A 25,880-nucleotide genomic window follows, 5' to 3' on the forward strand; every position below is an offset into this window, starting at 1 on the left:
CGTTTTATTTTGTCAAATCTCAGGCTACTTTTCAAACTCAGAATGATCTATTTTAATAGCATTTATAAAAAAAATGCCGACTCGCGCACAGCACTGAAACAGGGAATGAGCGTGAAAACCACAGCAATCGGGATGCCCTTCCTTTCAGATGAATGTGGTTTTATTCTGGTAACGATTCCCCCCTAGTGCAAAACCAGCTCCGTACAAGTTTTGTGCTGTCTTGCCACAGGAACTAGATGCTCTTGAAGACGTTAGGAGGCATCTGTCTGCGGCTGTGATGTCTCTGAAATTCAGCTCTTAACTCATTTGTTTTACAGGTACCTTCCAATTGTCAAGACAAGTTTGCATGCCGTGGTCAGAGGACAGTCTTTTATGCTCTTGTTTTCACGTATAATAGTTTAGATACCCCAAATCCCTCCCTTGCATCTTCATGAATCCCTTGCTCGTGCAATTTATTGCAGGAAACAATCATCACATGTTCTACAGCGTAATGGGCTGGTACTTAGTTACTGAAAGGACACTGGCTTTTGGAAGTACAAAGACTGTGTAGGTCAGGTGCTGTAAAAAGACAATTTCTAAGGAAATTCAGTCTTTCATTTAATATTTTCCTCTGCTTTTATCCAGAGAAGGTAATCTCTGTGCCATAAGGGTTTTTTTGGTATTGACTGAACAAGTAGAAATCATAACTGCTACCTCATCACAGGCTTGGTGTTATGTAAAGTACTTTTAAGCTAAAATTTACAGAAACTCGGATGCTTTTAGCTAGCTATTACATCTGAATACTGTGTACTTTTAAGACTTCTGCGTGCGTTTGAGGGAATTAAGGTTTAAACTCCTAGAGAGTAGTCAATTTTAAGGTTCGTGTTCTTATGAAAGCTTAAAATACATGACTACTGTTCTTAGTGCCTTAGGATTCGATATTAAAAGATATCAATATAGGATTTTTCTAATGTTATGACTACATGAAAGTAGCTCCCTTGCGGTAATTCAGCTGTAACGGCCCATTCTGCAGGGGTGAGGGAAGCCTCAGGCAGAAGTGGCTTAAGCAGAAGCAGCTTTGTGACCCATCAAACACCTTGCCCTGCCCGCTCAGGTGAAGGAGTGCAAGGCTGTACGTGGTTTCGGGGTGCAGAGTACTTTACCCCACTGTGGACATAAGATAACTGTGACGGAAGAGGGGAGCGGTGCTGGTGCCGACACCTGCTGGCTACAGTCTATCTGGTGCCCCTTCTACGCTTGGTGACAGGAAGATTAATCCTCAGCTTTCTGTGAAATTTGAGGCTGAAACAAAGTACAAATCACTGTCAGCCATGCAGCTGGATAATTGAATTGGAAATAACTCACTTGAAATCTAAAATATCTTGCAAAAGAAACACGGAAAGTGACTTAATGATAAAGAGAGCCTCAATAATTTTTTTATCACAGTAGGGTCTTGGATTGGATCTGATCTTCTACAGGTTTTCAGATGGGGTGTCCTGGAGGAAAGACACGTGCTTTTACCTTGTAATGGAAGGAATAGATTCTGAACACAGCTTTCAGCCAATTTAACAGTTCTCCAGATGCTAAACCATCCACTTTACTAGTTTAGCACTCCACTCTTGTTCAGTATAGACAGCAGTCAAATTGCTGCTCTACAAAAGCAAACAGGAAACCCCGTAACTCTTTGTGCAGTGTATTATTTTACCTCTGGGAAGAAAAATATTTTCTTTGAACTGAGTAAGCATTGATTAAACCTAATGCATTTAATCAGACTAAATAGAAAATCCTTCCTGACTGTTCTTCAGGCTTCCCTTTCTCATTCCCGTGAAGCCATGCTGCTCGCTTGCTTTCCACTGCCCGCTGACTCATATGGAAAAACAAGACAACCGTTGACACTGTCGTCAGTGACGCCTAAAGTTATGAATGTAACATAGGTAACTGCTTTCACCAGTATTCAAGTAGTAAAAACCCTGGTTAAAAAAGACACTGTGGGGAAAAAAAAATCACAATCCATTTGTGCTTCAAAGAATTCTTTTTAAAGTGCATTTTAACATTTCCCAGTCATATAAAGAAACGCTGTTTAAGGTGAGGATAGGAGAGTACGGTGGCTATTTTTATCTAACCTTTGGCAACAATTCGATGGACAGTAAATATACATTTGGGTGGGTTGGTTTGTTTTGATTGTGTAACTCTGCACTTCTCCCAAGTGAACTAAAAATGAAATGACAAAAAAGATATAGAGGGAAATCAGAACATCTAGTTGTGGGCTACTTTGGTGTTTTTCTGTAAAGTATGCAGGCAGGGATTGAAATTAAATGCTTCCACTCCTTCAAATACCTCTATAAACCAATTCAACAGAGTTAAAAGAAAACTAACATCACCTGGCCAAGAGGAGCTAGGAGGCCGGTTCTCTAACTGAAATCTCCGTGGGATGATCTGCACCAAAAGATGCTACAAAGCCAAAACTGAGACAGTATTTCCCAAATCTATGCATCTCTTCCTCATTGCATGGAAAAGAACTGTCAGATCTGAGAAGAGCCCCATTATAAAGGACTCTGTGACTCTGAAGTCGCTGTACTTCTCAGAAGAAGCTGTACTTCATACAGCTGTAAGTAACTATTGATCTAAGAGGGTTAATGATGTGGCATCTTTTATTGCCAAACTAGTAAATCTAGAATCCCTGTTAGTTGAAAAAACAATCTCATTTGAAGAAGTGTAATTCAGTGGTTAAGGTGATTAGCCTAAACTTTGGAATTCATTGACTTCCAACTCCACCACGAGCAGCATGTGTCCTTGGACACATTGCTCTTTATTTGCTTCAGTTCTTGCATGGCATGAGTGGGAACACAAGCTACATGGCCACCACCAGCTCCTGGGGCAGAGCGACCCATGCGACAGCCCCCTCTACACAGGAGCACATGCTCGCTCACTCCAGTTTCCTTGGTTTACTGGGTTTTTCCTGTTTACTGGCTGCTCGCTGCCTCTAACCTGGTTTGTTTCTGTGATGTCTCCACTGAGAACGACTGACAAGGGTTAAACTAGCACTCTCCAAGGCTCGAAGATACCAAAAGGAGAGCAACTTTACTCTTCAGCTTCACAAAGCACGTATTGCTCTCCCTGTGTCCTCCTCCAGCACGTTCTTTGCACAAAATAATGCAACAGGGTAAGCTTCAGTGGTCTGTTAATATGTAAAGGGTTTGGAAGCAGGAGGAGTAAAGATAAGCTATTTCTATTAATGAAATAACATAAATAAATCTCGGTCTAAAGAGACTTCATTATAACACTTGGTAAATTAATCGAGAGAAACTAATGGCAATACCGCCTCCCAGTTCCCTCAGGATTGGCATAAGGTGGCAGAAGACATTCGAACTGGGGTTGTTTAGCCTGGAGAAGAGGAGGCTGAGGGGAGACCTTATTGCTCTCTACAACTGCCTGAAAGGAGGTTGTGGAGAGGAGGGAGCTGGGCTCTTCTCCCAAGTGACAGGGGACAGGACAAGGGGGAATGGCCTGAAGCTCCGTCAGGGGAGGTTCAGATTGGATATCAGAAAAAAATTCTTCACAGTAAGAGTCATTGGGCACTGGAACAGCTGCCCAGGGAGGGGGTGGAGTCACCTTCCCTGGAGGTGTTTAAGGAATGGGTGGATGAAGTGCTGAGGGACATGGTTTAGGGAGTGTTAGGAATGGTTGGACTCGATGATCCAATGGGTCCTTTCCCACCTTGTGATTCTGTGATTCTGTGATCTGTCAGCTGGCTGGGACTAAGATTAAATTAGAGCTGTGAACCTGAGCGGGACAAGACATACTGGGGCAAATCAAGGAAAGGCTTTAGAGTTATTTAAGGATGCTACTGAGTGTATACATAATGGAATTATTATTGCAGTAACATGTATATTGCACATGGTGATCAGCGCTATTCTTCAGATAAATACGATCTTTAAAGGCAAAGAAAAAACAGAGCAAGAGCTCTACTTCTCATGAAGTTCTTAAGAAATCTACACAGTATTAGCTGGGCTTCGTTTAGTTTTGTAATTTCCAACCCCCAAAAGTACAGTACAGTGCGAGTGATAAAATCATTAGGATTTTTCCTCTTTCTTAAGCGTTTTCATGTTAAAAAATCCCCACCTTTTTGCAAAGCAAAAGTCAGCAGGGTTCTGAGCTGATGCTTTTTTGCTATTAGATTTACATAATTGTAAATATTTGTATTCCGTCCGTGATGATGGACTGGATCAGTAACTGGAGACAAAATTAGCTTAAATCAAAATCAATACAAAGGATAACAATGCCCACGCTCCCGGGAACTGCATTCTGCTGATGATTTCATTTCAGTATTTGCCTCTGCATTCCACTGTTCCAAGGCTGGGATCAATGTCCCCTTCTGTGGTTTTGGAATATTTTGCCCACTTTGGGTACTGCCAAAAATAAATGGTAAATACTAATGCAAATACACGGTCAGCTGGGGACATCTGCTTAAAAGCAATTACCGCACCATAGTCTTGTTAATGTTCAACTGCCAGTAAACAGCTTTCTTGGCAAATGTTTATCCTGTGAACTCTGATCATCCACTGCTGAATTATTCACTTGATGGACATCAGTGCACGTTTGTAACCTATGACTTGAAACTGAGGTTTCTACCTGTAAATCTTGGGTCTGCTGCTAATTAAACCAACAGGACTGTCTTCCTGCTACTCGAATTACACAGCTAAGTGTGTGAATTATGGATTTAGTAGCAGTCCTTTCCCTCAGAAAGAGAGTAAAAAGCTCTAAGTTACGTTTACTGTTTAACTTATTTCTGGTCAAGAAGCTGTCACTCTAGTTAGACACCAGGCCAGGTTGGATGGGCCTTGGGCAGCCTGAGCCAGTGGGAGGTGTCCCTGCCCATGGCAGGGGGGTGGAAATACATGATCTTTAAGGTCCCTTCCAACCCAAATTATTCTGTGATTCTAGTGAGTGTTGTGCTATAACTATAGTGGTAATTGAACAGCCTTTTACTAATGACACCGTAACTGCTACTAACCTGACCCAGGTCTTGTTCCTTTGTTCCCTTAGGAAGGGCACGCAAACTTGTATTATGACATAGAAGAGCCAAGAATTAGAAAACAAAGCTGACTTAAAAGTCATAGTCTTTGTTTTCTAAGGCAGAAGAAAAGCAATCAAAGCGGTGCCTTCATTTGAAAACCCAGTGAATAAATCATCTTTTCTGACTGAAACAGCCCAACCTGCAGACAGAGCCTCACCCTTCAAGACCAGCGTAAGAGATATACGGAGGCAAACCAGGAGGAAAAGTAGAGTGCTTGGTCTAATTCTATTTGTGTACTAAACAAACCATAAAACTAAGGAAATAGATGAAGCAATGAGGAACTATTGATCCAAACCCTGTAAAATCACAATCGTTCACTGACTGCACCGGAACCAGGATTGATGTTCGTTTTTGCATCTTGCTCCAGTTTTAAGAGGAGTTGCTATGTAAACTACCGCTTTCAATCTGAGCAATACTGCTCTTAAACACACGTGAATTTTTACCAGCATGGCTTAAACGATTTGGCACTAATCCTGCAAATAGTGGGAGGCTGATCTTATCAGGGGGTCCATGTTCAAGCATGCAGGACTGTGACCTACAGATGTAAACTATAAGATGTCATGATATCAAGTCAAACGCTTGCTAGGATTCTGTATCTTAAGGACCATCCAAGTGGGAGGAAACGCAGTCGTTAGGACAGAACCTGAGCTTGGACTGTCTTCGCAGGTTCTCCTGAGTGGAATACAGGGTTTGCTAATCAATAGAGTTTAGACAGTTCTCATTTTCCGTGCCAAGCTCTGGCTGGACACTTACTGCCTGTTATCTTTGGATGTAGGAGAGCTGGGAATGTCCTGGAAAACTATCCAAAAATACTGAGTGTTGCAGCTCAACCCACCCTTCCACATAAAACATCAGAAAGGTGAAAAGTATACTATCAAAAACTTTAAGGCCCTTTCACTCTTACAACCATAAAAGTTGAAAACTAACCCCTTGGATTAGTTACAAAGCATAGGTAACTGCTCAATTATCTACCTCACAGTTTAAAAATGGAAAGACTGGAGAACGGTTCAATATTTTCTGTAGGAAGATGAATATTTTTGAAATTAGGATCCATTAGCCCTTTCTTAAATCTTCCTGATTTTCAGGATATGTTAAATGGATAAAAACTGGTGCAGCCCTCAAAGCAAACCAGTCCAAGTCCTTTTTGATCATGATTTTGCAAAGGGACAAGTAATTCACTTTAAGTGGTGTTTTCTGAAAATGAGCTCCTTCAAGGTATCAGGAATGCAAAAATCACCAGTGACCTCCAAACACCTTTGCTTTGCTGCATTGTTAAAAATAACCCTGTCCTGCTCCCTTTGCAAATCTGTTTTTGTAAGGTGCTTGAGAATATAAATCCAGAGAGGGCTGCTGCCATCAGTACTTCACCTGCATCTACAGCGGATAATAAAGAGCTGAATCGGAAAGACAACTATAGGTAGTTGAATTATGAAATCTATTCTACTTAACACTGCAGACTTTTGATCAACAGTGAAAGATTTTTCCCGCTGAGTGCTTTCAAGAAGCGAAAAGCAATTGGAAACTTGTGATAGGGAAGCAGCTGAGTACAAAATTGGGAGGGAATCACTCCAAAAGATGCTGATTTCTTACAAACAAGAAGTGGCAAAGCCTACTGTTCAGCTATTCTGAGGTCTTCTTTCCCATTACACGTCACCATTATATTTAAAGAGATGGTTTAAAAAAATCCAAACCAAAACCCAAATTCACTTATGCCGCTTAAGCAATGAACACTCTGGTAACATAACATCAAATGTAGGACCAGAATTAATCCCCTATATGACCGTTAAGTACATGGCAGATCACTGCTACCATCAGTTCAAGGTTCATCCAGTTCCTGCTTCCAGCGGAGCAGGTCTTGAGTTGTGGAATGAAATTAAGAGACCTAAGGGCAAAACCTCAATGATACCCACTCGGAAAAGCGAGCTATCGCTGTGCAAATAATAACAAATGAAATGCATCTACCCTCTCCTCAAGGCTGTATTTAGAATTACTACACTGGTTCAATCCTGCCCGACAGCAAATCATGTCATATTGTTCAGGCTGATTTTGCTTTTTGTTAAAAGGATAACTTAAAGAAACTGTTACAAAACCTGAGAGAAGGTTTCCCCACCCGGGCCTGTTCCCCTACAAACGAGCAATCCATACCCCGGGGTGACTGCTGTTTGGTCCTGTAACCCAAACACTGCGTGTTCCCACCCTTGAAATGTCTTTATCAAAGACACGGTTGCTCTCTGGTCATTGGTGGAGTGCTGAGGATTTAAACATACGCTGTTTAGATCACCTATTCCAAAAGGGGCCTCCTTTGCCAACAGGCACGCACTAAGTTCTTCAGAACTCGGCGCATGCACCCGTCTCTTCCCCAGCCATCTGTGTCCCCGCCCCACATCACCATTAAAGTTGTTTCCTCCACTCGTATGAAGGTTACAGAAAAAAAAATGGTGGAGGCAAACATTGAGTAAGTTTTTCAGAGGGTTTGACTTTTAGGACTACCTCTCAAGAGTCCCTCTTTAAAAATAAGACACCAAAGCAAACAGGATTGGGTCTAACTTCTACAAAATTGCTGGTTTCACAGGAGGAGGAGAATATGGCTACTGTGCTACTCAGCATTAGGGTGAAGCACCATCTAAATTCCAGTAAAGTTAGGGATATCACCTAGCTCGTATCAGCAACCGCACCCCCAGCCTTCTACAACGTCTTTGCTGTCGAGCTTGATGCTGTCGGTGTTCTTCTCGCTGAACATAGGGCCTCCGTGCCTCATCATCAGCTCTGTAGCCATCTTCACAAAAGCCTCTTCCACATTGCTGGAATCTTTTGCAGAGGTCTCTATGGCACAGATGATATTATCATACTGCTCAGCCAGACTCTGAGCTTCTTCCAGCTGAACCTCTCGAAGGTCACTTAGGTCAGATTTGTTTCCTTTAAGAGAAAGAAACAACAGAGCAATTTATAATGACTATGTGTGTCAGAGTATGTATTTAGCAGGATGTTCTCAGGCTGCTCAGAGAAGCCGCAGAATTTCCATTCTTCCATTCAAACTTCGACTGAAAAGGCCCTGACCGATCGGATATCAGCCTCGTTTTGAGCAAGAGGCTGGGCTAGATCATCTCCTAAGCCCCTTCCAACCTGTATTCTGTATGACTCTCACAGAGAGCAGAAAAGTCAGTAAGTGAAGTAGGGTGGTTGTAGACCTTAAAAGATGAAAAATGAGCTAGCAATGAAAGCTGAAACAATTTTCTGAAGACAGCAGCAGTGTGGTGGTACCTAAGGAAGTCTAGAATGCTACCAACTTTGTATTAGTGTGTCTGCATGCCCCAGGAGCCACCTCTGAGTCAGATACATTGGGGGTGGGAAGCGGAACTTCGGAACAAGAGAATTGACAAACCCTAATCGCCCTAAAGTCCTTCTGAAATTTCCCATCTGCCAAAGACTGTGGGTGTACCAGTTCACCATGTCCGCATGATATGATGGAGCTTCTTTGGGCCCTGGAACCTTATGATCCTTTTTATGAGAATGGCTCCACGACAGCTGTGCCTCAACCTGGAAACCCTGGGGACCCAGTTCTCCATTAAAGGAGACACAAAGGATTCAAAGCTGGCTACTTAACAGAACTTAATCAAAGCAAAACGTTTCTATTCTGATAAATCAGCACTTGCTAATTAAACAAAAAAAAATGCGAGGATTTCCACTCAGATCTATTACTTAAATAAAACCAAAATAAAACTTCTAACCATCTTAAACAACTGCTGCAACTAATTACACTGTCCAGTAACCTGTAGGGTTTGGTATTAATATTTTTAACTCACCAATCAATAACTGTACTATGTTGGAACCAGCATACTTTCTCACATCCTCGATCCAGCGAGGAATGGACAGGAAAGAGCCTCTCTTGCTGATATCATAGGCTAGGATCGCTCCGTTGGCGCTGCGGTAATAACTCTGGGTGATAGTTCGGAATCTCTCCTGGCCAGCCGTGTCCCAGATCTGCAACTAAATACAACAAAGCATACGATGAGACACTGCCTAGCAAGCTTTCTTGAATCAAAACACCGGACTCAATTCAATAGCCTTTAATAGCTTTGTTATAAATCTCCCTTACAGTTAATGCATTCTAAAATCTCATCTGGGTGATGATGTGATTGGGAGCAGCCCTGAGGAGAAGGACTTGGGGTGCTGATTGATGAGAAGCTCAACATGAGCCGGCAACATGTGCTCACAGCCCAGAAACCAACCATGTCCTGGGCTGCATCCAAAGCAGCGTGGCCAGCAGGGAGGGAGGGGATTCTGCCCCTCTGTTCCTCTCTTGGGAGACCTCATCTGGAGGATTGTGTCCAGTTCTGGAATCCTCAACATAAGAAGGAGATGGAGCTGTTGGAACGGGTCCAGAGGAGGCTACAAGGATGATCCGAAGGCTGGAGCACCTCCCATCTGAGGACAGGCTGAGAGAGTTGGGGTTGTTCACCCTGGAGGAGAGAAGGCTCTGAGGAGACCTTATAGCGAACTTCCAGTACCTGAAGGGGCTACAAGAAAGCTGGGGAGGGACTGTTCACAAAGGCTTGTGGCGATAGGACAAGGGGTAATGGGGATAAACTGGAGAGGGGCAGATTTAGACTGGACAGAAGGAGGAATTTCTTCCCCATGAGGGTGGGGAGGCCCTGGCCCAGGTTGCCCAGGGAAGCTGTGGCTGCCCCATCCCTGGAGGTGTTCCAGGCCAGGTTGGATGGGCCTTGGGCAGCCTGAGCCAGTGGGAGGTGTCCCTGCCCATGGCAGGGGGGGTGGAACTGGATGATCTGTAAGGTCCCTTCCAATCCAAACTATTCTATGATTCTACGATTTTAGGACAGTAATTGGAGAACCTTTTTGCATTTGGCTGCTGGAAGTTTATTTTTGTCTCAGTTGAGACACTCTGTGTTCCTGCAGGTGAGCTTGGGTGCATCCTTCCATGGCAGACTATGGAATTATCACTTGTGTGTCCAGCCCTACCCCTTCGTCACCTTCTCTAGCAGAGTTAGCAAAATGAGATGTTAGCCCGTGGCCAAGCTGCTCCCGTTCATCATCTGGTGGGCACCTGAAACTACAGGCAGGTGTCACTGGCACCTTGTCTGTGGTACCGATGGGGTTCTGCCTGCTCTGCTGCAGGGCAGCGGCAATTCTAGTACCGTGGGGTAGTAGAATCCGAGAGCAGTGATACTGGCTTATACGGGAATATGAGGCAATGAAAAGAGTATATCGAATACATAAAATGTACGTGAGCACATCTACAAGAACCGGCAGCGCCTCTCTGCTTCGATAAAGTCAGTCCAAGCTCTCGTCAGTCTAGTGGCCTGTCCTTTTGTAGCTGGTAGAACACCTGGACAGGAAGAAGAAACACTTAGCTTACATACTTTTGCCTAAATCCAGAACTATGAGTTTAGTATTAGGGTTTGAGTTCCCAGTACTTTCCAGATGTTCCAGAGGAAGAAGCCAAATAACTCAGAATGGACAAACACAATATCCTGCTCATAGGAAAAACTTCTTTTCAAATCCCCTTGTTTTATAGGTTGTGTAACGTCCTGGAACACAACAGCTTATATTCCAGAAGCTTTTAATCTAAAGTAACCATGGATGTTCTCATCCTCCACATAAATCTCTAATCCTTGTTGAATCTTCCAAAGCTCTTGGCTTCAATCTGGAGTAGCAGCAAACTCAGAGAATTTTCTTTAATAAAATTTATATTTTTTGTCCTTCTGTTGCCCTTTTATCCCCAAACAATAAACAAGAGAACCACCACTTGGCTTTTTGTGCTATTCCTTATAGTTTGTCTCCTATTGAGATGGGACAAGTACTCCTGAAATTTTTCATCTTCCCATATCATGGACCTGTTATTTATTATTTCCCCTCTCTCTGAACCTCTTTATTTTAAAGATCTGGCAACAGCTCGGCACAATGTGCCCGTGATATTTTATACCAAGTAACAAGGACTCATTTTTCCTTTTATTTCTTTTGCACACTGATATTTCGTTCGTATCTTCTGACTTTGCTGCATGTTTGAGTGGTGACTTTCGCTTTGCTAAAGCTGTGGTGATCAGAGCACTTTCCTGCGATAACCGAGCATTTAGATCCCAAGTGATACATGTACAGCTTAAAAGGAATCGCTCCGATGAAAAAGCACCTCTCAGTCCTGGTGGGAGAGAAGGGAAGGGACTGTAATGGACTCAGAAAACCACAAAGCAATGTTTATTAGTGGAACAGATCATGATTTAGAGCTGTCAACAGGCAAGTACTAGAGACAAGGAAGTTCATGGCAGGCTGCTGGATGATTTTCTTTGCACTCAGGTCTCCCCGTAGACATTTGTGTCTCACGTAGTTGTAAATCTCAATACTTTACGAGGTCAAGTGCAAAACAAGGCTCATGATGATTGCCCAACCCTTGGGAGAGGTCTGAGAGATTCTGTGTGCACAGAAGAACTATAAACTTTCAAAATGAAATAAAATATTTGTTTCAGCTTACACTTTTCACGTGGTATAAAGAGAAGTGATTTGCCTGCAGAGCGACTGAGCAAGCCAGTCTCGGGCCCTGTGCCGTATACTGGATTTTGAAAACCTCTGTATAAATACATTCCGTAGAATCACAGAATCATTGAGGTTGTGGCAGGTTTTGGCAGGTGACAAAGCCAACTGCCTGCTCAAAGTGGGGTCAAAACTTAATTCTTCCAGGAAAAATGGCTCCATGATTTTCCCCACGATCTAAAATGAGTCAGACCAGCCTGTAGTTCCCAGGATTTCTTGCCCTTTCTGAAGAGGAGTAGTGTTTGCCTTTCTCTCGTCCTCCCCAATTTCCACAGCCTTTCAACAGCGACAGAGCAACCTCAAAATGCCACCAGCGAGATCTCACAGACCCCCCCGCATATTTTACTCAAGCATTTATGTCTCTGCGTCCACAGAACTGAATGTACCAAGTTGCTGAAGACCTGAGTGCCCTCACAACAGCACAGACCTGAGAAGGTCTGACCCCCTCTGGAGCTCCAGCAGCAGTCTTCCCTCCAGCCCCACAGCCTGCAGGTAAGCTCTTTCCCACAGGCATCTGAAGTTCCTGCTCACCTACCCGTCACTCCTCTTTCATGTAGGGACTCTGAACCATTCAGATTTGTACACTATCTTCAGTTTGTTATGGGTTTGCTTTTGTTGCCGAGACTACATTATTTATTAGACCCACAAGCAGATACTTCTCTTGCAGATATACATTCCGACCCCTCTGTTTGTCACTGTTCCCATCACCGCTGCTGGCAGAAGGGGCCACGAGAGCGCTCGCTTTTTGTTTAGGACAAAGTCACTCAAATATAGGCACAGTTTAATAACTTGCTTAAGCCAAACTAAGACCATAGAGCCATCAAAGACTGTCCATCCCGGCCGTGTACCCTCCCTGCACTGACACTAGCACCTGTTAATCTGGTTCAGCACACAGCTTAGTTCACCAATCTAACCAAGAAGGCCAATGGCATCTTGGCTTGGATCAGAAACGGTGTAACCAGCAGGGCCAGGGAGGTGATTCTCCCTCTGGACTCGGCACTGGTGAGACCAAACCTTGAATCCTGTGTTCAGTTCTGGCCCCTCACCACAAGAAGGATGTTGAGGCTCTGGAGCGTGTCCAGAGAAGAGCAACGAAGCTGGTGAGGGGCTGGAGAACAAGGGTTACGAGGAGCGGCTGAGAGAGCTGGGGTTGTTTAGCCTGGAGAAGAGGAGGCTGAGGGGAGACCTCATTGATCTCTACAACTACCTGAAAGGAGGTTGTGGAGAGGAGGGAGCTGGGCTCTTCTCCCAAGTGACAGGGGACAGGACAAGGGGGAATGGCCTCAAGCTGTGCCAGGGGAGGTTCAGGCTGGACATCAGGAAAAAATTTTTCACGGAAAGGGTCATGGGGCCCTGTCAGAGGGTGCCCGGGGAGGGGTGGAGTCCTCATCCCTGGAGGGCTTTGAAAGACAGGTAGACGAGGTGCTCAGGGACATGGTGTAGTGGCGGAGCGGAATGGTTGGAGTCTATGATCCAAGAGGTTCTTTTCCAACCTGTAATTCTATGATTGAACTCAAAACCAGGTTTTTTCCTTTTGTTAGCAGGACTAGCAGTAGTCACGCAGCCACGTGGTACTGACAGCACGCAGACTGTGCAGGGAGGATGGTGTGATGATCCTTTAGGGGAACGGAAAGGTTGTCTTGAACCGATTTAACATGTTTCTGAAGGGGGGTGTGAACTCATCCAATAACCTGATCTGAGGCCGAGTAAGGAGCCCTCTCACATGCTCCTCTGGCAGATCCACGGCAGCGTTGCCTGCTATGAGCAGCCTGCCTTGCAGTGCTTGGTGTACTCTCCAGGGGCTAATGACTACTCGCTCCTCACCATCTGGCAGCTTGAAAACCTGTCCTGTCACACTGAGGTTTTAAGAGCTGTCTTATTTTAGATCATTAAGAACACACAAAGAATATGCAAATATTATGAACCACACTACCTAATTTAAAGCAAGATGTATTCCTAAAGGCAAAATAAAAAAAAAAAAATTTGCTTGATAGCATCTTTAGAACACTCTAAGGAAAATATTTCTCTATAGAATCATAGAACAGTTTGGGTTGGAAGGGATCTTAAAGCCCATCCAGTCCCACCCCTGCCATGGGCAGGGACACCTCCCACTGGCTCAGGCTGCCCAAGGCCCATCCAACCTGGCCTGGAACACCTCCAGGGATGGGGCAGCCACAGCTTCCCTGGGCAACCTGGGCCAGGGCCTCACCACTCTCATGGTGAAGAAATTCCTCCTTCTGTCCAGTCTAAATCTGCCCCTCTCCAGTTTATCCCCATTGCCCCTCGTCCTATCACCACAAGCCTTTGTGAACAGACCCTCCCCAGGTTTCTCGTAGCCCCTTCAGGTACTGCAAGCTGCTCTAAGGTCTCCTCAGAGCCTTCTCCAGGGTGAACAACCCCAACTCTCTCAGCCTGTACTTGTATGGGAGGTGCTCCAGCCTTCGGATCATCCTTGTAGCCTCCTCTGGACCCGTTCCAACAGCTCCATCGCCTTCTCATGTTGAGTATTCCAGAACTGGACACAAATCTGATATATGATTAAAAAAAATAACTTAAGTCATTATAAAAATACCAATACTGATCCTAAGTAAGCACCATGTTCTCCAGGTGTACAGAGGTGCAGACAATTCTACTGAAATAGAAACATGACAACTATATACAAATACAAACAACTATAATTTAAAATCACCATCATATAGTAAAAATCTTATACAGTCCCTCTGTTAACCTGTATTTACAAGTATGTAACTAGATAAGAAAGAACAACTATAAATTCTTTAGAAAAAAATAGTATTTCTCATTTAAAAGCCCCTTAATATGATTGAGGTGCTAAAATCAAAACGCCAAATGACCTGCACTGCCACAGGTTACAAAAAGAGATACGATCATATGTTCTTTTGTATTGTGTAAGTGTATCACATACAATATATGACAAAGTTCTTAATTATTTATTTCCTTGATTTAAATGCCTTAAGTAAATAAGGTGATGGAAGCCACGTCTCTCACGTAGTAACCTTTCTAGGCACCTCTTGATTTTGTAATTACTTTGGCAACAATTTTGGTGTAAGACAGACAAAGAGAAGTTGGAATTGCTGGAGGATTGTGTTAAATTAATCGGAGGATACTAAGAAAAACCACCTATGAAGTAAGAGATGGGGGGACCACCCCTACTAACAACTGAGGACAGGATAAAGACAGAGAATAAATAGCCATTGTTCAGCAGGAAAACACAGAATACCGCAGGTGAACAAAGACAAGGAGCCACCTCTCGCTGCTAATTGTTCCACTGCTGAATGCTCATCTACTTACAAAAGCTGGTTATTTTGATCTGCTCTTAGCTTTGAATTTTTTGGACAGCAGAGCCCTTATTAGCCCTGCCTGATCCGGAATAGCAAAGCGCTAAAACAGCTATTAACTCCCATAAGATTCTTCATGATTCCATATAATCACTGTAGAATTGGAGTTTTCCGTAAGTAAATTAGATGAAGTCATGAACATCTTTTCATATTTGCTGTGGACCAGCAGCCAGGAGGAGGTTAGGAAGAAGAGTGAGCCACGTTCCTCACTGTGGCACGTGACGGGAGGATGAGAGATTCCAGAGGAAAATCAGAACAAGGAATGTTTCTGATGTACGGAGGAAAACAGAAGGTGGTAAAGTTTATGGTGTCTCTCTGGAAGTTCATTCCGGGGAGTCTGATTAGGCTTAAAGAAAGCAGAGTTCCAACTACAGAAAGACAAAGTGTCGAAAATGGTGAGCGACAAGACAACGAAGGAGGATGGTAAACGAGAATCATCAAATGGTTTGATGTAGATCCTTCCTGCATTGACCAACACATTGTTTATCAAAGGTTAAAGCTTAACAAATGGACTCAAAGCATGTTAAATAATTTCTACCTCCCTCGCTTCCTACATAATTTATGACGTACTTTCCTGTTTCTTCTAAAGTATCAGGGGAGTTCAGGTTTATTTTGCTTGTGAAGCAGCATTAATAATAACAACTAAGTACATCCTATAGCTGATACCTTCCTTTACAAAGACAGATATGTCACTTTTGCGCTAGGAATTCTTCAAAATACAGCAACTTCCATAAAATTTCCTGCTAGTGAAGTAGAGGATGAAAAGACTGTGCTAAATGATTTTTAACCAACTGACTGTGCCTAATCCCATCATCTGAAGTGGCAAACAATAATATACATTTCTGTACGCTGGCAAATACAAGACTTGCTCCTAAAAAGACTTACAGAAACAATCTTGCAACTTATTCTATATGTTTTTTGCCAAAAGCAACAAATCCAACATCTGTCTGGCGATGTATTTCAATTTAAAGTGACATTCATACTCAGAACAGTTAGGATAAAGCGATCCATTCAATCGATTCCTTGCAAAATGTTTAGGGAAAGAGGAATCCCTATGTGCTGGGATGCAGCACTCCCGTTGGAAGTAGTGTTATGAGAGCCAAAGCAGGGAGCTACACTCCTCTGGATATCAGCGTTGCTTCCACGTAATAACCCACAGCTCCCTTTGCATTCGTTTAGCAACGCTATCAAACACAACACTCAGGAGTCAAGACAGTTAACCAGTTGTAAATTTATATTACTTGCAATTTGGCCAGATAATGACACATTACAGTTTGGGTCATTCTGAAAGGAATACAGTTACAGCCACGAGGCCTGAATAAAAGCCAAGAATCTTGATATCATACAGCCTGGAAGAGCTTTTCAATTAAAAAGTGCAGCAATACATAAAGAAGTATTTGTTATAAAAGGAATGTGTTGGTTTTCAAATGTTGTTCTCTCCCGCTTTCTGAAAGATACAGTGAGAGAGAGAGAGAAAACTACAGCATAAAGGAGAAAACATTCAGTATGTGTAAAACAGTATAAAGAAGACATTAAATATACCCAGCTAATTTATCAGTTCAGTGGAGGAAATTCAGCAGAAGAGAAGGAATTTTGTTATTACTAACCACGATCCATGGACTTGGACTTAGGAATGTCCTTGCCTATTGTTATGTAAAATCTTAGCTCCACCGTTTTATAAAACTCTTTTCTTACAGTGACATAACAGTTACAAAACATTTTTGTTCTTTTGGCCAGATTCTATCACTCAAAGAACGAGTAATTATTTTATTAATAAGGCTTTAATCACTGCGCATTAAGTCAACAACCATGACTTTTGGGCGCTACAGCCTGTACTCTAGGATCCAGCTAAGGAGGGTGTGTTTTGTAGAGAGCAGTATGGCACAATCCCGACCCATTAAAGAGCACATACTGGAGTGTTTTGTTAAACAAAGTGAGGCTGCAGATATTTCATAAAGCTGAGGGGGGAAATTCTGGATCTATGTTGCTCAGAATTTGCCTTTGTAATAAAAATCAAGGTGATCAACACAGGTAGCTTTGTCTTGGAAGGTCCATTAGAACCCAGCGTGCTTGATCTGCCAAATCCCTGCCTGGTTCCGTACCAACTGCCTTTTAGCTCCAATGTCTCCAAGAGCCCATGGCTCACAGCACTCTGTCCCACAGGCTCCTGGCTTCCATCATCCCACTGGACAATACCTCAACTTGCACTTGGAGATGTTAAAGAGAGAACAAGAAGAGAAACAGCAGAGTGGATGGTAGAGACAAGCTTATGTATTATTCCTCTCTGGAAGTGGTAAATGTCTGCAAATCAGGGTTAGCACATATCAGAGAAGCGTACCGTGTGATACCAGCACCTCACTGGTTTATTTCTGAAGAGAAAGCTTCAGTTATCAGGACTGGCCATGGTAGCTCCTTTCTCAAGTGCTAAGGTGGAGAAGTGGGGCTGTTTGATCCTCAGGAGGTTCAACAAGGCCAAGTGCAAAGCCCTACACCTGGGTCGGGGCAACACCCAATTTCAATCCAGGCTGGAAGGTGGTGTGATTGAGAGCATCCCTGTGGAGAAGGACTTGGGGTGCTGATTGATGAGAAGCTTGACATGAGCCGGCAACGTGTGCTCACAGCCCAGAAACCAACCGTGTCCTGGGCTGCATCCAAAGCAGCGTGGCCAGCAGGGAGGGAGGGGATTCTGCCCCTCTGTTCCTCTCTTGGGAGACCTCATCTGGAGGACTGTGTCCAGTTCTGGAATCCTCAACATAAGAAGGAGATGGAGCTGTTGGAATGCCCAGAGGAGGCTACAAGGATGATCTGAGGGCTGGAGCACCTCCCGTACAAGGACAGGCTGAGAGACTGGGGCTTGTTCAGCCTGGAGGAGAGAAAGCTCCGAGGAACTTTTAGTGACCTGAAGGGGAGGAAGAAAGCTGGGGAGGGATTGTTTACAAAGGCTTGGAGTGATAGGATGAGGGGCAATGGGTATAAACTGGAGAGGGGCAGATTTAGACTGGGCAGAAGGAAGAACTTTTTCACCATGAGAGTGGTGAGGCCCTGGCCCAGGTTGCCCAGGGAAGCTGTGGCTGCCCCATCCCTGGAGGTGTTCAAGGCCAGGTTGGATGGGCCTTGGGCAGCCTGAGCCAGTGGGAGGTGTCCCTGCCCATGGCAGGGGGGGTGGAACTGGATGATCTTTAATGTCCCTTCCAACCCAAACTATTCCATGATTCTAGGATTCTAATGTCTCTTTATATATGAAGTTTAGTCAGCTTCAGTAGCTGATGAAGCACTAGCGTATGAAATACCATTTGAGACACTTGAAAGAACAGAGCTTTAGATGCATGGAAAGCTTCAAGTTAAACAACAGTTACTTGCAGAACTTAAACCTTTAGTACCCCAACATGCTGCTTTTCCATTAGTCAACAAAAAATTCATCAAAAGCAAGTGAGACTTAAAGTCCTTGGGCTCTAAACGTTGCAGAAACATTATGTAACTGTAGTGACAATATCTGTTTTAAACAGACAGGGACGCTAACACAATTAGCCTTAAAATTTTTCCATCTCAAAGCAAGCGTCTGATTCACTCCTTCAGCTGTGTTGCAATGCTAACCTGAGCCTGACTGAAAACGAAGCTTTGTTGTGTGTATATAAGTGCCTTGGGATTGTTTTCGTACACACTGTTGTTCAGAAGGAACTTCTAAGGATGAGCTTATAGAGTATTATAAAAAATGGGAATTTTCTCATTCCTGCACCGTTTGTTTAAAGGAAAAGAAGTTTGTTAAAAAGGAAAAGAAGCCTTTGCACTCCTGTCTTGAGCAGCAAAACCCCAGAGCAAAATCAGAGCAGCACAGAGAATCACCAGGCACACTCCTCTAAGGATCTTTTTGTAAGGTCAAACAAACTTTTTTTCAAGCATGTCCTGAGCACAGAATCATAGAATAGTTTGGGTTGGAAGGGACCTTAAAGTCCATCCAGTTCTGTCCTATCACTCCAAGCCTTTGTGAACAGCCCCTCCCCAGCTTTCTTGTAGCCCCTTCAGGTACTGGAAGTTCGCTATAAGGTCTCCTCGGAGCCTTCTCTTCTCCAGGGTGAACAACCCCAGCTCTCTCAGCCTGTCCTCATATGGGAGGTGCTCCACCCCTCAGATCATCCTTGTAGCCTCCTCTGGACCCATTCCAACAGCTCCATCTCCTTCTTATGTTGAGGATTCCAGAACTGGACACAGTCCTCCAGATGAGGTCTCCCAAGAGAGGAACAGAGAGGCAGAATCCCCTCCCTCCCTGCTGGCCACGCTGCTTTGGATGCAGCCCAGGACACGGTTGGCTTCTGGGCTGTGAGCGCACGTTGCCGGCTCATGTCGAGCTTCTCATCAATCAGCACCCCAAGTCCTTCTCTGCAGGGCTGCTCTCAATGCCATCATCCCCCAGCCTGTACTGAAATCGGGGATTGCCCCGACCCAGGTGTAGGTCCTTGCACTTGGCCTTGTTGAACTTCACGAGGCTCGCACAGCCCCACTTGTCCAGGTCCCTCTGGATGACATCCCATCTGGATGGCATCTCCTACTTTGAGGCATCCCCATCACCAATTGATCTGGAACTCTTAAAACACTGTATGTCTCCCTTAAGAGAGAGCAATGACTGGAAATGTGGCGCATCTCTCGCAGTACATGTGCAGGCTTGTTTACTAACGGGCTGGGATGTGATCTGTTCTGATGGCTGAAGAGCTCCTCCTAGAAACACTCCAACCATACCAACCCCCGGTCTGTACAACAGGCAAGATACCCAACAGTAAGAATTTATTTACCCACTTTCTAAGGGGACTCACATAAGTATAATAAAATGAATTTTTGTTTTCTATTTCCTACAACATGCTCAACAAGCCCACCTAGATTGGATGGGCTGCTCTGAAACCTTGATCCAACCAGGGAAGCCTAACTGGAATTTGAAACTCCAGGTACAACCCACACCTTAACAGACCAGACAAAAAACCTCCTAAACAAATGTTTTCGTATTCTAGATGTGTCCCTAACTCAGCAGCTAACAAAAACATCTCTAAGGTAAATCAGCAACAAGGTTAGATTAAGTAATGTTTAAAGTACTCTTCTTAAATATGTGCCTCCTGATTTTTTTCTGTAGTACAGAACAATGCCAAGCAAAGGAAAGCCTCAAGAGCTTGCATTTTCTCAATTCTTTTCTGTAAAATAAGAAAATACTTAGAAATAACCCATAGGGTTTGCTCCAGACTGGTGTTCTGATACTGGACTATCCGGATGTCTGTGCCAACAGCAGGAAAAAGGCACACATAGGAGGCTTGGGATGTTTCCTGGGGACATTCTCCACTAATCCTGAAGCTGTGGCCACCACCCCTGGCATTGGGCACATGCACATTTGTCTCTGTGCCTGGCATTTAGACGGACCCAGGTTTCTATCTTAAAAAAGAACCCCACTTCTAACTACTCACTTGCAGGAAAGCCCAGAAGAAGTACCAATGGCACAAACGGAAAACCTGAGCTTCATTTTCAACTGCTAAACCCAGCTACACATGATGGGAAAAAGAAGATGCCAAGAAAATAAACACCTTTGCTAGGTCTGGATCTTCTAATCCTCCTCATTTCCTAAAACATGAGCCTTCGTTTCTTCCATTGTGTGCATAAAGTTTTGGTCACCAAAGTTAATTCACAAGAAAAAAGACAATAGAGGACCCCTACTTTGGTTAACACATGGCAAAATTCAACAGCAATTACTATATATCTGAGTCACTTTTAATCTCCAAAGCTTTACCGAATCAGGACCCTTCTCAAGAAATGACTGCATGAAGCACTCTTTAGTCCCACTTGGGAGAAGTACGGATGCTTATATGAGTCTGTTCTCGTGAAGGGATTCACCCTCAGAGCCCCTTCAAACTGCAGGCGCTTCAAGCCCTTTATCCCTGCTCTCTGGTCTGCTCGGAGGCCACGGCTGCTGCTGGGAATTTGTGCCACTGGACTCAGGCAACTGTCCCGTGCTAACCCGAACTGGCTGGTCTTCTCCAGCATAAGGAACACAGATGTCAAAGACAGGGCTGAGTTCTGGTTTGAGAACGATAGCACCGAGAGCCAGTGGGAGGTGTCCCTGCCCATGGCCAAGGCTTGGAACTGGAAGGTCCCTTCCAACCCAAATCATTCCAGGATTCTATGATAAAAGCTGCACTTTCTAAGAAGCCCTAAAACCATGGCTTTAAGACAACTTTTAAATATATCTGACTTCACAGCTGATCCCACGGCTTCTCCCCACCTGGCAGCTCCACATCCCCTTTTGAAAGGTGGAATCCCAGCCCAAGTCCCTTCTGCGCAGTGTCCGGGGCAGAGAGGGGCACAGAGGGGACTCTGCGCAGTGTCCGGGGCAGAGAGGGGCACAGAGGGGACTCTGCGCAGTGTCCGGGGCAGAGAGGGGCACAGAGGGGACTGCACAGTGTCCGGGGCAGAGAGGGGCACAGAGGGGACTGCGCAGTGTCCGGGGCAGAGAGGGGCACAGAGGGGACTGCGCAGTGTCCGGGGCAGAGAGGGGCACAGAGGGGACTCTGCACAGTGTCCGGGGCAGAGAGGGGCACAGAGGGGACTCTGCACAGTGTCCGGGGCAGAGAGGGGCACAGAGGGGACTGTGCAGTGTCCCGGGCACAGAGGGGCACAGAGGGGACTGTGCAGTGTCCCGGGCACAGAGGGGCACAGAGGGGACTGTGCAGTGTCCCGGGCACAGAGGGGCACAGAGGGGACTGTGCAGTGTCCCGGGCACAGAGGGGCACAGAGGGGACTGTGCAGTGTCCGGGGCACAGAGGGGCACAGAGGGGACTGCGCAGTGTCCGGGGCAGAGAGGGGCACAGAGGGGACTGTGCAGTGTCCGGGGCACAGAGGGGCCCTGCGCAGTGTCCGGGGCACAGAGGGGCACAGAGGGGACTGTGCAGTGTCTCGGGCACAGAGGGGCACAGAGGGGACTCTGCGCAGTGTCCGGGGCAGAGAGGGGCACAGAGGGGACTGTGCAGTGTCTCGGGCACAGAGGGGCACAGAGGGGACTCTGCGCAGTGTCCCGGGCACAGAGGGGCACAGAGGGGACTCTGCGCAGTGTCCCGGGCACAGAGGGGCACAGAGGGGACTCTGCGCAGTGTCCGGGGCAGAGAGGGGCACAGAGGGGACTCTGCGCAGTGTCCGGGGCAGAGAGGGGCACAGAGGGGACTCTGCGCAGTGTCCGGGGCACAGAGGGGCACAGAGGGGACTGTACAGTGTCCCGGGCACAGAGGGGCACAGAGGGGACTGTGCAGTGTCCCGGGCACAAAGGGGCACAGAGGGGGCCCTACGCAGCGTCCGGGGCGGGAGGGGTGCCCCGCACAGCAGAGGGGGCACACAGGGGGAGCCCCGCACGGCACGGGGGGGTCCCGGCTCACCTTCACCCGCTTGCCCTGGATCTCCAGGCTCTTCATGGTGAAGTCCACGCCGATGGTGCTGCCCTGGCGCTCGGCGAAGGCGCCGGTCTTGAAGCGCTGCACCAGGCAGGTTTTGCCCACGCTGGCGTCTCCGAGGAGCACCAGCTTGAAGAGGAAGTCGTAGCTCTCCTCCACGTCCCCGCCGGGCGCCGCCGGGCCGGGCATGGCGCTGCCGCCCGCCGCCCTTCCGCCCCGGCCAGCGCGGCTCTGCGCACCGACGGCCCCGCCCCGGCCGTTCCCCCGGCCCGGCCCCGCGCAGAGCGGACACCGGCGGGGCGGGGCGGGGCCAGCGGAGGGGGCGGGGCCAGCAAGCGAGGATGTGTTCCCAGAGGGGGCGTAGCCAGAAGCCGGGGAGTGGCCGGGGTGTGGCCAATGGCGCAGTGTGGCCGGGTGGGGCGTGGCCTGCAGGGAGGTGGCCAACGGAGGGGCGGGGCCGTAAAGGGGGCGTGGCCAGCGAATGGAACGGGGTGCGGCCAGAGGGGCGTGGCCAGCTGTGGCGTCAGGGAGGGGCGTAGCCAATGTCACTATGATGTTCGGCGGGGGCAGTGACAGCAGCCGCGGCGTGAAAGAGGGCGTGGTCAGAAGGGTCGTGGCCGGGAAGGCTGCGCTGCTAGGGACGGGGCGGGGTCTGCGGCAGAGGCGGGGCCAGTGGAGCGACTGCACTCGGAGGGGCTTGGCCAAAGATAGGGCGCGTCTAGAGGTGAGGGGGCACTGAGGGGCGTGGTCAGCGGCGAGAGGGGTGTGGTCAGAGACGGGCGTGACCAGCGACGGGGCTGGGCTCGGAGTGAGCGTGGCTAATGGCGTGGGCGTGGCCAATGGCGTGGCCAATGGAGTGGCGCGACTCAGCGCCGTGGGTTGGGACCAGCGACGGGAAGGGGCGTGGCCAGCGATAGGTCGCGGCTAGCGGTGGGATGGGGTTAGCGAGGGGAGTGGTCAGCGGAGGGGGCGAGGCCAGACCGGGGCGGGGCCAGCGGCGGGGCTGGGCTCGGCGGGGGCGTGCCCAGGAGTGCGGCGTGCCCAGATGGATAAGAGGCCTGGCCAATAGGGGGCGTGGCCAGCGAATGTTGGGCTCGGCGGAGGGCGGGGCCAGCAGAGAAGGTGTGTCCTCCGGAGGAGCGTGGCCAACTAGTTTCTACGGGGGCCTGGCCAGAGCGGGCGTGGCGGGCGACTGGGCTGGGCTCGACGGGGGCGTGGCCAAGTGCGCTGCGGCGCGTGAGTGGTCAGTGGAGGGGGCGTGGTCATACGAGCGGGCGTGGCCAGCGGTGTGGTATCGGCCAGTGGAGAGGGCGTGGCCAACGGGAGGGGCGTGACCATCAGGCTGGGATCGGCCAACGAAGGGGCGTGGTCAATAGAAGGGGCGTGGCCAGAGGAGGTGGGGGTGGCGCTCTAGTTGTCGGTGCTCCGCGGGTCCGGTTGTGCTGAGGCGCGAGGGGAGCGCGGGAGCCCCTGAGGCGGCGCGAGTCAGTGAGGCCGAGACAGGGTGTGAGGCTGAGCTGTAGCTGCTCATTTTAGGGAAGGGGAGGCTGAGGAGAGGCCGTATCGCTCTGCGAAAGGATTGTGCAGAGAGGGGTGCGCTGGGCTGCGTTTCCAGGCAGCGATTGATGGGGGGAGAGGGGGCGGCCGCAGGTTGTGCGGGTTTTGGTGTGGGGAGGGGCTGAGGGAGGTTGTGCAGCCTTGGGGACACCTTAGAGCATCTTCTAGTGCTGGTAAGAGAGGTGGGGAGAACATTTTATAGCAGAACCCGTAGCGATAGGACAAGGGGTGATGGTTTTAAGCTAAAGGAAGAGAAGTTTAGAATGGGTATTGGAAAGAAATGTTTTCCCGTGAGAGTGGAGACACCCTGGCCCGGATTGCCCAGAGAGGCGGTGGCTGCTCCATCTGTTGGAGGGTCCAGCCCAGGCTGGATGGGGCTCTGAGGGACGTGGTCTGGGTGAAGGTGTCCTTGCTCCCTGCAGGGGTTGGACTGGGCGGCTCCTCAACGTAAGAAGGAGATGGAGCTGTTGGAACGGGCCCAGAGGAGGCTACAAGGATGATCCGAGGGGTGGAGCACCTCCCATCTGAGGACAGGCTGAGAGAGCTGGGCTTGTTCAGCCTGGAGAAGAGAAGGCTCCGAGGAGACCTTAGAGCAGCTTCCAGTACCTGAAGGGGCTACAAGAAAGCTGGGGAGGGACTGTTTACAAAGGCTTGTGGTGATAGGACGAGGGGCAATGGGTGTAAACCGGAGAGGGGCAGATTTAGACTGGATGTAAGGAGGAATTTCATCAGAAGGAGAGTGGTGAGGCCCTGGCCCAGGTTGCCCAGAGAAGTGGTGGCTGCCCCATCCCTGGAAGTGTTCAAGGCCAGGTTGGATGGGCCTTGGGCAGCCTGATCCAGTGGAAGGTGTCCCTGCCCATGGCAGGGGTTGGAGCTTGATGGGCTTTTAAGGTCCCTTCCAACCCATACTAGTCTATGATTCTATATTACGAAAAATCTCTTTACTGACAGAGCGGTGAAGCCCAGGCAGAGGCTGCCCAGGGCAATGGTGGATCCTCCATTCCTGGAGGGGTTCAAACAACGTATAGCCATGGCACTTCAGGACATGGTTTAGCAGGCACAGTTGGGTGTGGCTGACAGCCTGGATGAGCTTAATGTTTTCTTCCAGCCATAATGATTCTGTGGTTCTACAGTCTTTCCGTGACGTATTCCCTCTGATTCCACAGCTGCTGACATGCTGGAATGAGCGGGTGCAGTCACTTTGTGAAGTCGCTCGGGGCACACAGCTGGGTTTGTTGCACTAGCTTTTTGTTTTTCAGGGCTGAGAGCTGGGGTGTGATTCATGTCCAGAGCCACAGTCCTAACTGCTAACTAAGGCAGTTAGTAGGCGATGTACTGCATCACAGCCGGGTTATGTGCACTGAGATTCCCGTGTCTCAGCAGTCTGGAATTACCTGTGCCTGCACTGTCTGTGAAACAACTGCTCTTTAACAGATATTCTCTGTTGGACTGTATGGTGAGCCAAGATGTTAACAAAACCCAGCTTTACTGCTGAAATACTTTGACACAGCACATTTTGTCAATCTGTGCTTCCTAACAAACATTTGTGGAATTCCACCCTTATGGCTTCAAATGACAAAATTGTGAAGTGAAACTGTTTAATGGCAGACAGCGAGGGCTGAATAGGTGGTTGTGCAGAATCTGTCTCAGCAAAGCACTCCCAGGAACATAGATTGTATAGGAAGAAACATTGCTAAAGGTGTCAGTCTTTAATATTTAGAATTAATTGTATGACTTCATTTTAGTGGAAAAATAAAGGCACTGCTTCCATGAAGATAATTATAAATCAGGTGTTCCATTATCCTTGCTATAGATCGCTACAGCCTTCTTTTCTATTAACTGTGATAGTTGCTGCTTGTCCTCATGAGCTTTTAACAGCTGCTAAAACAAAGAATTCCCCGAATAAAACCCATAGATTGTCACATTGTATTGCTGTGCTTATGTGAGGGA

At 47.3% G+C, this 25,880-nt stretch overlaps 1 protein-coding gene across 1 annotated transcript; it reads right to left on the reverse strand.

The window, feature by feature from the left end:
• Nucleotides 1–7,712: 7,712 nt before the first annotated feature.
• On the reverse strand, nucleotides 7,713–22,707 carry RAB43 (RAB43, member RAS oncogene family). Its single transcript, XM_009566979.2, has 3 exons — nucleotides 22,359–22,707; nucleotides 8,860–9,043; nucleotides 7,713–7,972 (listed from the first exon to the last, which is right to left on the reverse strand). Exons 1-3 carry the CDS (start codon nucleotides 22,560–22,562, stop codon nucleotides 7,719–7,721), a joined length of 642 nt encoding a protein of 213 aa, XP_009565274.2. The 5' UTR covers nucleotides 22,563–22,707; the 3' UTR covers nucleotides 7,713–7,718.
• Nucleotides 22,708–25,880: the final 3,173 nt, after the last annotated feature.

Source organism: Cuculus canorus, chromosome 11 (genome assembly GCF_017976375.1).
Source record: "Cuculus canorus isolate bCucCan1 chromosome 11, bCucCan1.pri, whole genome shotgun sequence".
NCBI classification, from domain to species: domain Eukaryota; kingdom Metazoa; phylum Chordata; class Aves; order Cuculiformes; family Cuculidae; genus Cuculus; species Cuculus canorus.